The sequence below is a fragment of the Carcharhinus amblyrhynchos genome, chromosome 6 (assembly GCF_965287045.1).
Source record: "Carcharhinus amblyrhynchos chromosome 6, sCarAmb.v2.hapA, whole genome shotgun sequence".
NCBI classification, from domain to species: domain Eukaryota; kingdom Metazoa; phylum Chordata; class Chondrichthyes; order Carcharhiniformes; family Carcharhinidae; genus Carcharhinus; species Carcharhinus amblyrhynchos.
In genome coordinates, this window is record NC_137329.1 from 83,311,611 (window position 1) to 83,324,701 (window position 13,091).

The 13,091-nt window shown below is 41.6% G+C and overlaps 1 protein-coding gene across 4 annotated transcripts in view; it reads right to left on the reverse strand.

The window, feature by feature from the left end:
• Positions 1-13,091, reverse strand: part of ptprz1a (protein tyrosine phosphatase receptor type Z1a) — a 231,950-nt gene that overhangs the window by 22,489 nt on the left and 196,370 nt on the right. For 3 of the 4 annotated variants that reach the window (XM_080190807.1, XM_080190808.1, XM_080190810.1), the window contains 4 exons: positions 8,883-8,903; positions 7,098-7,194; positions 3,287-3,369; positions 280-414 (listed from right to left, as the gene is read on the reverse strand). In XM_080190807.1, the coding sequence (XP_080046933.1) occupies positions 280-414; positions 3,287-3,369; positions 7,098-7,194; positions 8,883-8,903 (336 nt within the window). The remainder of the gene's footprint in view (positions 1-279; positions 415-3,286; positions 3,370-7,097; positions 7,195-8,882; positions 8,904-13,091) is intronic. The other variant, XM_080190809.1, reaches the window with a different exon arrangement.

Here is a 13,091-nt window from a genome sequence, read left to right on the forward strand (position 1 = left end):
GAGGCCCGTGAGGCTCGACCCTTGGAGTATGGGGTAATGATTGCCTGCCCAATTAGGGAGTCTCACCTGCATATATCAGGGCTACTGATTCTGATTTTGTACTGAAAGCACTCTTAGGAGTGGAACTGAGTTTGTAAATAAAGGGAATCTGGTGAACAGACACTGGTCTCTGAAGAGTCATTTCACATTCCAAAGCCAAATATGAATCATTAACTGTTAATTTATCTTTGAGTGACATTGAGGTCTGATTGCAAAAGTTTTTAAAGGTCTCAAACTCACCCTTCCCTTTTCTACCAGGTTGGTGATCATAACAATAACTCCCACATTGTGCTCCCATACCATCCGCCAGAAATCTTCAGCTGTAGATTTAAGTGGCCCTTGAGCTGCTATGTAGGCTTTCTGTCTGTCGTAACCCTGTTGAATAGTTAAGAAATTTGCTGTATGATATTCCAGTTTTATTATTACTTAACACACTTGTCAATTGACAGATATTTAAAAGAAAAGAGACAAGGTGTATTAATATATATTCTAGGAAGATTACCCACATCTTTTGGAGATAAGGTTACACAAACATATGTCTACAAAAAATGTAGGGGAACTCAGAAAAGAGAAAATTTGACACCACCTTTAACTCATCTGGCATGCTACTGGAATCATAGAATGATATTGCACAAAAAGGTGTAATTTGGCCGTCCCAACTGCTGGCTCTTTGAAAGATCTATCCACTGCACTTGCCCCATAGCAAACCTTTCCCCTTCAAATTAATTCCTGTTTAAAAGAGAAATCTTGAATCTGAAGCATCTCTGCTGTCTTTGCCTCCAATTCCCTACCTGTAGACCATTTCAAACAATCTCCGTGTAAAGAGATTCACTTGATATCCATTTTAAATGTACTTCTCATTCATCACCCTCCATGACCTTCAAGCAATGAAGTCATTTCAAGTTTCACATTGCTCATTCTTCACTATTACTCATCTAAAATGACTAAGCCACTCAATTTAAGGAGGAAGTCACAATGTGAGCCGCACAGTCTCTCAACTCCTGACAATGAGAGTTGGAATGTTGCCTCGTGGGTACAAGGAATTTTAAAACACCAATTTTGTGGGCGGCACAGTGGTTAGCCTCATAGCACCAATTACCTGGGTTCAATTCCTGCCTTGGATGACTGCCTGTGTGACATTTGCACATTCTCCCCAGGTCTGCGTGGGTTTCCTCTGGGTGGTCTGGTTTCCTCCCACAATCCAAAGATGTGCAGGTTAAGTGGATTGGCCATGCTAAATTGCCCCTTAATTTCCAAAGATGTGTGGGCTTGGTGACCAGGGTAAATGCACAATGTCATGGGGATATGGCAAAGGGGAGGGCCAGGGTAGGATGCTTTCTCAGAGTCAGTGCAGACTCGATGGGCCAAGTGGCCTCTTTATTTACTGTAGGGATTCTATGATAATTTGTTTCACTATTTGAATTCAAAGATAGCCAATAATTTACACCTGATTCTGTAGCCAATTAATTTTATGCAAGGAACTCTGCATAATTAAATGTTTTCTAGTCCATCTGTAGAGTGAGAATGTGTTGATTTCACAAAAAGGGTTCCTATTAGTTTAAACTTCACAGTCACTAAAAAGAAACCAGTTCAAAGAATACACATTACATTCAACCACCTCTGAAAACTGTCCAGTTCTCAAAAAACAAACCAATCACACTCATGGTATCTTTTCAACATTTTCCTGCATGTTGTCGTTCCTGACCCTTCCATTGAAAATATTCAAAACAGAATATATAATACAATAAACAGACAAAAGAAAGTCTGAGAAGAAACCACACAACACCATTCTATCTTCCATCGCTACTGGCAATCTGTCCATGTCCCAGCTTCGCTTCTGTTTTAAGCTTGTCATCAGTCTGTCCCTTGAGCTAGGCCAAATCCTAGATCTTCTATAACCCTGAACTTGAAACCTGACAGCTCTGAGTTCACTGAAACACTTTGTCCCCTCACAATTCCTTCACTGACATTCTTCAGAGGAACATCACTGAAAATCTCCTGTCCCTAAAAGCCATGTGCACCTATAGGGCTGGAATGTCATCCTCGAGGCGAGTAGTGAGAGGTAGGAAAATTTCCAACTCGGTCCGCTCGGCTCAGGAGAAAGTACGAGGAAGGCAGGAATCTTATTATAAGTGTGGTAGTAGGTTACTGAGTGGAGAATGCAGGCTGCAGTTGGGCCAGTCAACCGAAGAATGAGTTCGGAGGCAGCCACTGGGGTTGCTGGTTACCAAGGTTGGCTGTTTAAAAGGTCAGACAATTTAAAGTATCAGTAGACGAAACTGAAAGTACTTGCACCAAGTCCCATTCCCGCATCATTGCTGTGCTCAGAACTGGTGCACAGTTCATGTGGGATGCCTATAGTAATGGAAAACTGCAATGCCAAAACAAAACCCTTGTAACTTTGTCAGAAATGCTGTATCAGGGATTCTATCGATCTTTTATGGCTTTCCAGCATACACAGTACTTCATTTGTGTTTTGTACTGTGTCAATCTTCCCCTGAAGTTATGACAGCTAGTTAAGCTCATACCCTTGCTGAGTAATATCCCTGTAAAAATACATTTGTAAGAACTGCTATGAGGGTTGGTGGGATATTTATAATAAAGGGTAAATTAAGCTGATGGAACTGGGTGACACTGTGGTTAGCACTGTTGCCTCACAGCATCAGGAACCCGGATTCAATTTCAGCCTTGGGTCACTGGAGTCTGCACGTTCGCCCCGTATCTGCATGGGTTTCCTCTGGCTGCTGCAGTTTACTCCCACATTCCAAAGATCTGCAGGTTAGGTGAACTGACCTTGGTAAATTGCCCCTTAGTGTCCCAAGATCTGGGGGATTGGTGGGGTAAATATGTGAGGTTACGGGAATAGGGCCTGGGTAAGATGCTCTGATGAGCCAAACGGCCTCCTTCTGCACTTTAGGGTGTGTATGATTTGATGAACACAGGATAAGTCACAATGATACATTTGCACCAGTACTTACTCAGCAGCCTATCCCTCTGTCAGATTTTGTTGTAGGAGATATACTAATATAACAAATTTGCATCCACTTCTTGTAGAAATTGTAACGTTTTTGCACAAATAAGCACGGAACATATAAGCACTGATTGTAATAACCAAAAATATTTAAAATAAAAGTTTGTAAGTTTTGGGATGTTTCAGAAATCCTACAAATCACAAATGAGCCATAAATTCAAAAACACTCTTCTATGCCATCTCAGAATGTAAGAGAAACTTCCATATTTTACTTACATCAACATAATTAGCATTGATGTAATCACTGTGCTTGGAATCCTTTTCTGTTATTGGGGACAGTTTAACTCTGCTGTGGTCAACTGGAACAAAGAGAAATTTTATTACATTTTCAGAATAAAGCAATTAAAAAATATTTAACACAGGATTAAATACAAGCAGAAATCCTTCTGTGAATCCAGTAACAATTACATTCCACAGTGTGTGCCCAGAGCATTTACACTTTCTTTCGCTTTGTTAAGAAAATTGTTTTAAATCAAAGTAGATTAGGGGGATAAAAGCAAATTACTGCAGATGCTGGACCCTGAAACAAAAACAGAAAGTGTTGGAAAATCTCAGCAGTCTGGCAGTATCTGTGGGGAGAGAATAGAGTAAAAAGTCTGACAACACCAGGTTTTAGTCCAACCTATAGAGCCAACATTTAGAGTCTGGATGAACTTTTGTCAGAGCTAGAGAAAATTGGAAATAGGATGAGATTTATACTGTTGTTTGTATGTGTGTGTTTGTGTGTGGTGGGGGGGGGGGTGCGGAGAAACAGATGCTGGGGAGGAGGGTGGAGCAGTAGGGGTGGGATGGAGTCTAGGTAGACATTGTTAGAAGTCTCACAATACCTAATGAAGGAGCAGTGCTCTGAAAGCTTGTGATTCCAAACAATCCTGTTAGACTTTAAATTGGAGTTGTGAGACTTCTTACTGTGCCCACTCCAGTCTAACACCGACATCTCCACATCATAGGATGAGATTGACAAAGATGTTTTGGACAAAAAGACAAAGGGGAAGTAAATGGTTATCATAGTTAAGATGGTTGGCATGTTAAGAGATCAGAATGTGATAAAGGCAGAATGAAGCTGAGCAGTATGTCAAAGAATGACGTAGAACAGCTAACAGACGGCCCTAGTGGGGTGGGTTGGGGAAGGGGAGGATTGACGGTGGTAAGGGGAAAAAGCAATGGCAACTGGGATAAAATAGCGATGGAAAAATTAATAAAATGGAAGAAATGAAAATAAATGAATAGAAATAAAAATGGGATGAATGTGGAGCAGAGAGTTTACATTGTGAAGTTGTTGATCTCAAAGCTGTGGAACTAGATGAGGGATTATTTTCTCACAGGTTAGGCTGATAGTTTCTTGCTCTGGTAAGTACACTTGTCTCCACAAGGGCATGTGATCCATGTATTCCATTGCAGTGTCCCATTGCAAAAGATTATGGACAAAGAGAAAACCTGGCTCTTTCATTGAAAGGCAATGTGATGTGCCAACATTGTCAGAGGCAAGCAATAACAGAAAATGCTGGAAGTACTCAGGTCAAGCAGCATCTGTTGAAAGAGAAACAAAGTTAATATTTCAAGTCAATGATCTTTCAACAGAACTGGAAAACCGTTGTGATGTGGCAGATTTTAAGCACAACAGGGAAAGAACAAAACAGAAGGCCCTGTGTTCAGAAGGAACACAGCAGGAGAGATTAAATGACAAAAACGATGATGGTGCAAGGTAAAGGTTGGTGGTAGAAGAATAAAAGGTGGCTGTAGAGGAAGGGCTGTAGAGTGGGAAAAAGGGTATCACCACTGTTTCTCAGAATGAGAAATGATCCAACCAAGGTTTTTTTCATTCTATGTTCAACCAGCCTTGGAAACAAATACATATTGATTTCTTTGAAATGGAAGGTAAAGAGTACCTTGGTTTGGTCGATAGTAATAGCAAGTTAGTACATTTTGAGTCCATGATAAGCTGGTGGTGAGGAAAAACATTTTTTTAACATGTAAGTTGCACTGGCAGTATTGCTTATATGTGTTTTGGTTGTGATTACAGGAAAAACAAGTATGCAACTGAACCTGTTAAACTTTCAGATATTGTAGAAGGTGTTTTAGTAATATCTACTTCTGGGAACTCATACATTAAAATGCAAATGGTACATGTACTTACTTTTTTTTAAATGGGGAGGGAGTGTAGATATTGTAAGGACTGAGTATTTTGTTATATTGCCTTCTTTCTGTCAGGATGGTGTAAGTAAAGCCAGTTCACTGGGAGCCCACAGCCAGAGGTTTTCAGCACTGCCCCCATGCCTCTCCCCCGCCCCACGGCAGGCTTATCCACAATGGGGGTGGTGCAGGCGGCTTATTATTGTCTGCCAGCGTGATCTTTTGGTCTCACTGAAGTCAGTGACAATTTGCACAATTTGCCTGTCCTGCCTCTGGAAAATCCACAGCAGAGGTTGACTTCGGTGGGATCAGAAGACCAGGGTGGCACAGTGGGTAGCAGTGTAGCCTCACAATGCCAGGAGCCTGGGTTCAATTCCCGGCTTGGGTCACTGTGCGGAGTCTGCATGTTCTTCCTGTCTCTGCATAGCTTTCCTCTGGATGCTCTAGTTTCCTCCCACAGTCCAAAATACATGCTGGTTAGGTGCATTGGCCATGCAAAATTCTCCCTCAGTATAGCCAAACAGGCGCCGGAGTGTGGCAACTAGGGGATTTTCACAGTAACTTCATTGCAGTGTTAATATAAGCCTAATTGTGACACTAATAAATAAGCTTTAAAAAAACCCTAGAGTTGAAAATGCTGCCACACATATTAATCTTTCCCGAATGAAATACACAACAGTTAGGAAGACAGGATAGATGAGAACAAAAGAAAGAGACAGAAGACTGCATCAAAAAGTTATCTTAAATTATGATTCTAGTTATTTGTTTTTGGAAAAAAGATGGTGAGACTTCTACTTTCATTTTCACCACTAATGTCCATTCACCCAAACAGCTTTTTTATTTACAATGAGTTATGTATATATTAAACTTTGGTAAATCATCAATACTTCAGTAGGTCTTCTCAAAGTAGTCTTCTCTGAACTATCCAGTCCAGACTTATTCCAGAATTCTCTGGCCATTCATGCCACTGTGATTGTCTGTGCTGGTGCACACCCCCTGTGCTGTGGGTTTCCCAGTGATGTGGGGTGGCTTCAGTGGGAAACCCCATTGACAGCGGTGGGCCCAGGGCATCTCACCACCAGCAAACTGTGCACTGCTGAGAGAAATGCAGGGGGAGGCCAGAAAATATCACTCAGTTGCCATGATTGTGATGGTCCCAGAGGTAGAACAGTCACCCAAGCCAAATTATTTGGTTGCACTCCAACACCAGAAAGCAACTGACACCCAAACAGCCACTGCCAGTATGGTTTTCAGCCTTTGGCAATGTAAGAGAATAAGGGAGGAGAACTCAGGAGAAATCTGAAAACAGGATAAGTTTTAGGTTTATTTATTAGTTCACGAGTAGGCTTACATTAACACTGCAATGAAGGTACTGTGAAAATGCCCTAGTCGTCACATTCCAGCGTCCGTTCGGATACACTGAGGTATTAGCAAGGCCAATGCACCTAACCACCATGTCTTTCACAGTATTTCCTCCGGAGCACCTGGAGGAAATACACACAGTCATGAGGAGAACATGCAGACTCCGCACAGACAGTGACCCAAACCAGGAATTGAACCTGGATTCCTGGCGCTGTGAGGCAGCAGTGCTAAACACTGTGCCACCACGCCACCCAAATGTCCCACCTCTACATTCTTGTGCACAATTAAACCAAATAACTTCAGATATGTCTCATTTCTCTCTTTGTTGTGTTAGAAAGAGTCATAAAGAAAATAGTTAGACGTCAGTCCTATGCAATCATGTGAAAAAGAAACCTCCCCCCACCCTCGCCAGTTAAATCATCAAGTTTGTAGGCTTAAGTACCACTGAGGAAGTTCTCCTCAAGTTGATCAAGGTAATTCCAAATAATTAGTGATAACCCTGGGAAATAGTGAAATAATCAAAATAGCTTACAAGCAACTATATTTATATAGCGGTTCTTGTTTTTGTTGTCTGGATGGTTGGAGCTATCTGATGTGATACCCAAGTCAACTGTGCATCCTTGGACTTCCTGCAAAAAGCAAAAGTACTTGTTACATAGTAGAATAAAATTTGACACAGCCAAGCCCGTTCATCTAATTTATTTAAAAAAAGTTAAATCCCCTCCATATTCCCCCCTCCCCATTCCTGACAGAATAGAAACCTGCTAGAGGACCTTTCCATACTGCTGGCCATCTTCTAGTTTTTCCTCATATGCTTAAAACTCAAGCATCTGGTACATAGTGAGCATTTACAGCTCAACTGCTGGGGGCATCACAGGTGGGTTAGCTCTAACCCTCACCAAACTGTGCTCACCAAATCTTCTTGAGTTTCCAAAAATCAAATATTATTCTCTGAGAATCTGGGTGAGTGGCCCAAGAGAGGAAAATTAAACATTTGCACATGAAAAATAAATTGTCCTTTTCCCCATTTCTTTAACGTTTCATTTATTAGATATAAAAAGGTGGATTGGCCATGCTAAATTGCCCCTTAGGTGTCCAAAGACATGTAGATGAAATGGATTAACCATGGTAAATGCACAGAATTACGGGGATAGGGCAGAAGGTAGGGCCTGGGTGGGATGCTTTTTTGGAGATTTGGCCTTTTTCTACAGTTCTATTCTATTCTATGATATTGGAATAAAGACTGCTTTCTAGTGTGGGGAAGGAGATGGGGGATTATCCTGGCATAGGTCCAATACCCCCTTAAAAATAACGGTAGATATAGTACAAAACTGAATTCCGACGACATTTTCAAAAGACAATGTGGTAATAATTCCAAATGCCTTCACTCTTTTCCCACAGATGCAACATGACTGCTTGGGCATGGTGGAGATGCATGCAAATAGGAAAAAGGCCAGGTCCACCCAAACGGGGTACAATGAGCATGCTCCAAGATCTACTCCCAACCTGTTCCTCCCTCAACCCCACCCAGTCCTGTCATTCTGGGAGGTGATTGTCATCATTTGCCGAACAACATAGGCACACTGAGATCCATCAGAAAGATTAGAAGTGGCTACAGGACAAGTGGAAATCAGCAATGCATTGAAAGATACATCATTTAGTAATTATTTTGTGAAGAGCTGAGCTTTATAAGAAACACATCCCACAGGCAATCAAAGAACTTACAAGCAAAGAGCTCTGAAAATCAGGCCTAGCTTAAACTCAAGCCTGGCTTACCACAATAGGGAGTTAATCAAGGTACAGCCTAGCAGTATAACCCAATCAAGATATATAATCTTAAAAGAGCCAGTAAAATCAACTATTTTGAATCTGGTCTCATGGTAGTATGAAATCACAATCTCTTTATAAATGTCCCTTTTGCTAGTTTGCTTGAAGGACACTGTGATTGGTCTTTTGACGCTGAAGTGGAAATGTTAAAGCATTTAGAATTGAGTCAGTACAATATTTAGGATTTTCACTGAGCGTTTTTAGTGCACAAGGAAACGTAAAAGCTTCTCTAGGATAACATTTATAAGCAGCAGCATTGCATGAGAGAGAACATTCGTTTTCGCAGCAGATTAAAATGCAGTGAGATCAGTCAAGAGCAAATTCAGCAGTGGAGCTTATTCTACTCTGGCGACTGAAGCCACTCCGCATGTGTCAATAAGCAAAATTAAATGGAGAGCAAGCACATAGATGCGGCAAAATAAAACGGGCAAATAATTGCTCTACAAAACTACTTCTATGGACTAACAAAAGCCAAAACAAAATGTCTTACCTCATAAAATGCTTTCAGTTTCTTATGAAGGGGAGGGAATGTAAAAAGCACAGCAATCAAACTCCACAGCAAACAGCACAGATGTATTACAATGAGGTCAATAAGGAAACTTTAAACAGTCATGCAATATATACATTTCAAAAGCTGGGTGAGCTTAATTCATAACCATTGATCTCAGCTTCTTTTAATACTAACTGTAACATTCCTTCATCTTAGGGTCATGAAATGAATACCAGCAACATTTCAAATGGTCTCCATTTGACCCAGTGTTGCAGTGTTGGTGTATGGCAACATCATTAATACTCAGGGTAATTAACTAATAATTAACCAGCATTCAAAGAGCAGGAACCAGGTACAGGGTGTTTCTCAGAGAGTTTGTGGGGAAGTGGAAAACTATTTGAAGGAATTTTAAAAGGACCATGAAAGTAATCAGTGGATTTGGAGATGGAAAGAAATGGTGTAACATATCAGAAGTGTAAGCAAGCATTGAGGTTATCATGTAACTAAACTTGCTACATAGAATAATTAGACATATATGGTGAATAGGATAAGTGTGAGTTAATTATAAAGTTACAAAATCACCACTGGTTTAATGTTGAAAGTAGAAAGCATGTGTGGAATATTAGGCTTTGGAGGCAGAAAAGGGGTGCTGTGTAATTGGGTGGGAAGGTGGTTCCAACACCTTTCTGAATTTCCCCCAAATTCATAGCTGGGAGGGTCAAGGGCAGCCTTCCTATTCGGAGGCCAATTCAGGCCCATCAGTGGACGCTTAAGGCCCCAAGCTGCTATGGGCTATGCCTTGCAGGCCAATCACCTGGTAATCTTGTCAGGTATGCCTACGATCTGAAGCGGGGGCTCCCTCCTTTTCTTATACTCTGTGCCCACTGAAGGGACCTGCCAATGGAAAGGGGGAGACACCTGCGATGCAACAGCCAAATGCTTAAAAATGTCCTCTCTGGCTCCCCTCACCAATCTCTCCCTGTCTGGGCCCCCAGTTTAATCTGGGGGATCCAACGTCAATCTTTCCAGTCGGCCCCGCTGCAGTACAGGCAATGGCCACTATGCCCAATGGCACTGACACTATGCTCAATGGGCATCTGGCCTCTGATCAGTGGGACACCTGCCCTATACTCTGAAGTCCCTGCTGAAAAATTGTCCCTGGTGGAGCTGGGGACACTGTTGCAGTCCACTGTACTGCAATTTAGGGGCTTAATCCCAACAGAGCTCCCAGAAATGGCCTTGATGGGATTGCTACTGTTGTAATTTGCCTTTAAGGGTTAGCAGCATGACATCACTAGGAGGAAAGTATGTCATGTCATAGAATCATAGAGGTTTACAGCATGGAAACAGGCCCTTTGGCCCAGCTTGTCCATGCTGCCCTTTTTTTTTTTAAAAACCATTAAACTAATCCCAATTGCCTGCATTTGGCCCATATCCCTTTATACCCATCGTACCTACATAACTATCTAAATGCTTTTTAAAAGACAAAATTGTACCCGCCTCTACTACTGCCTCTGGCAATTTGTTCCAGACACTCACCATCCTCTGAAAAAATTGTCCCTCTGGACACTTTTGTACCTCTCCCTTCTCACCTTAAACTTATGCCCTCTATTTTAGACTCTGCTACCTTTGGGAAAAGATATTAACTATCTACCTTGTCTATGCCCTTCATTATTTTATAGACCTCTATAAGGTCACCCCTCAGCCTTCTACAGTCCAGACAGAAAAGTCCCAGTTTATTCAGCCTCTCCTTATAACTCGATTCATCAAGTCGCGGTAGCATCCTAGTATATCTTTTCTGCACTCTTCCTAGTTTAATAATATCCTTTCTATAATAAGGTGACCAGAATTGCACACAGTATTCCAAGTGTGGCCTTACCAATGTCTTGTACAACTTCAACAAGATGTCCCAACTCCTGCATTCAATGTTCTGACCGATGAAATCAAGCATGCTGAATGCCTTCTTCACCTCTCTGTCCATCTGTTACTCCACTTTCAAGAAGCTATGAACATGTACCCCTAGATCTCTCTGTTTTGTAACTCTCCTTAATGCCCTACCATTAACTGAGTAAGTCCCGCCCTGGTTCAATCTACCAAAATGCATCACTTCTCATTTGTCTAAATTAAACTCCATCTGCCATTTGTCAGTCCACTGGCCCAATTGATCAAGATCCCGTTGCAATTGAAGATAACTTTCTTCACTCTCCACTATGCCACCAATCTTGGTGTCATCTTCAAACTTACTGACTATGCCCCCAATATTCTCATCCAAATCATTAATATAAATGACAAATAACAGTGGACCCAGCATTGATCCCTGATGCACACCACTGGTCACAGGCCTCCAGTTTGAAAAACAACTCTCTACAACCATCCTCTGACTTCTGTCAAGAATCCAATTTTGTATCCATTTAGATATCTCACCATGGATCCTGTGAGATTTAACTTTATGCAACAACCTTTCATGCAGTACCTTGTCAAAAGCCTCACTAAAGTTCCTGGAGACAATATCAACTGCACTGCCCTCATCTACCTTCTTGGTTAACCCCTCAACAAACGCAATCAAATTTGTGAGATGTTATTTTCCACTCACAAAGCCATGCTGACTTTCCTTAATCAGTCCTTGCATCGCTAAATGCCTGTAGATCCTGTCTCTCAAAATACCTTCCAACAATTTACCCAACACAGATGTGAGGCTCACTGGCCTGTTGTTCGCAGACTTTTCCCTGCAGCCTTTTTCAAACAAAAGCACAACATTTGCCACTCTCCAATCTTCAACTGTGATCCAGTCTCAGTTTGACTGGATCACAGACCATTGGTCTGTGGTCTTCCACAACACACACAAAGCTCTGCTGCAGAGGTCTTCATGTTTTCTACTTTTGTACAGTTGTTCTTACACGGATAGTTCAAATGTACGAACCCAAACCATGTTTCCACAATCCCTTCAGAGACTGGTGCCTTTATATCATTACAAACACTCAGTCACCTGTTTTCCTTCTGTTTACAGGCCCTCTGCTCTGACCATCAAATTCCATCCTGTATTTTGCTATAGCACAAGTATCATGAAGGCACTTTCAAATTAACCCAGGTTAGATTGAATGACAGTAACATTAGCCTTTCACAGTATTGCCTTGTATCATGAAAGCTGCTCCTAAACTGATTCTCAAATGGATAGCTGCAAAAATCAATTTGTAGAGACAGTAACACTTGCTTATACTGTTTGCTTATAGGTAGGAACCACCTTCCCTAGAGGTACTTCTGTAAAGATGTGCCTACACAACAGAGCTCCGCTCCTGGTAGGTGATGGTTAAGCATTTCAGAGTGTGATGGAAACATTAATAAATGCTACTACAGTTTATGGCATGTCCAGGAGATCCCATGATTGTTTGATTGTGTCTGAAACTAGACATAACACTGAATTGGAGCTGTATTTCATGCTGGGTTAAGCCAAAGCCTCCAATTAAGACAGGCACACGAAACCTCTGACCTCACCCACAACTGGGATTCTCCAGTCCTGCTGCAGTGAATGGAGTTTTGCTAAGTGCCAAATTCTCCAGTCTCATTGGCAGGGAGAACGAGATCGGAGAATCCCGCCGCGGATCTCATCTTGGAGTTATTCTGTCCATTGCTGTGTCACAATGACATGAATATGGCAGTACAACCACAGTAAGAAGTCTCACAACACCAGGTTAGAGTCCAACCAGTTTATTTGATAGTAATCCCACAAGCTTTCGGAAACAGTGTCCCTTCGTCAGATGTGTGGAAGGTGTTGTGAGACTTCTTACTGTGTTTACTCCAGTCCAACACCGATACCTCTACATCATGAGTACAACCACACCCAAAGGCAAAAACAAAAACTGAAGTAAACAAGTCTACAACATGTAAACCTAAACATGCTAACACATCAGCAGAATTAGTTAGCTAATTGCCATTAATTGTTCCCCCATCTTTCTGGGGAAAACCTTTTTATAAGGTATGAGATTGATAGTTAGTTCTACATCATATTTTAGGGGCTTTGATCGATCAAGGGAGAGAAAGAGATAGAGATACACACAGGTCAGTGGAAGAGACACAAAGAGAGGCAGACCGACCCAGGGGCTGCTTTCTGGTTACATTCAGCTGGCCTGCTTCCTACTCTATTTATAACTCCTCTATGAAACTAATGTAAGCCTTTATCTACTGTTAATAAAGTTCAAAGGTTGCAAATTA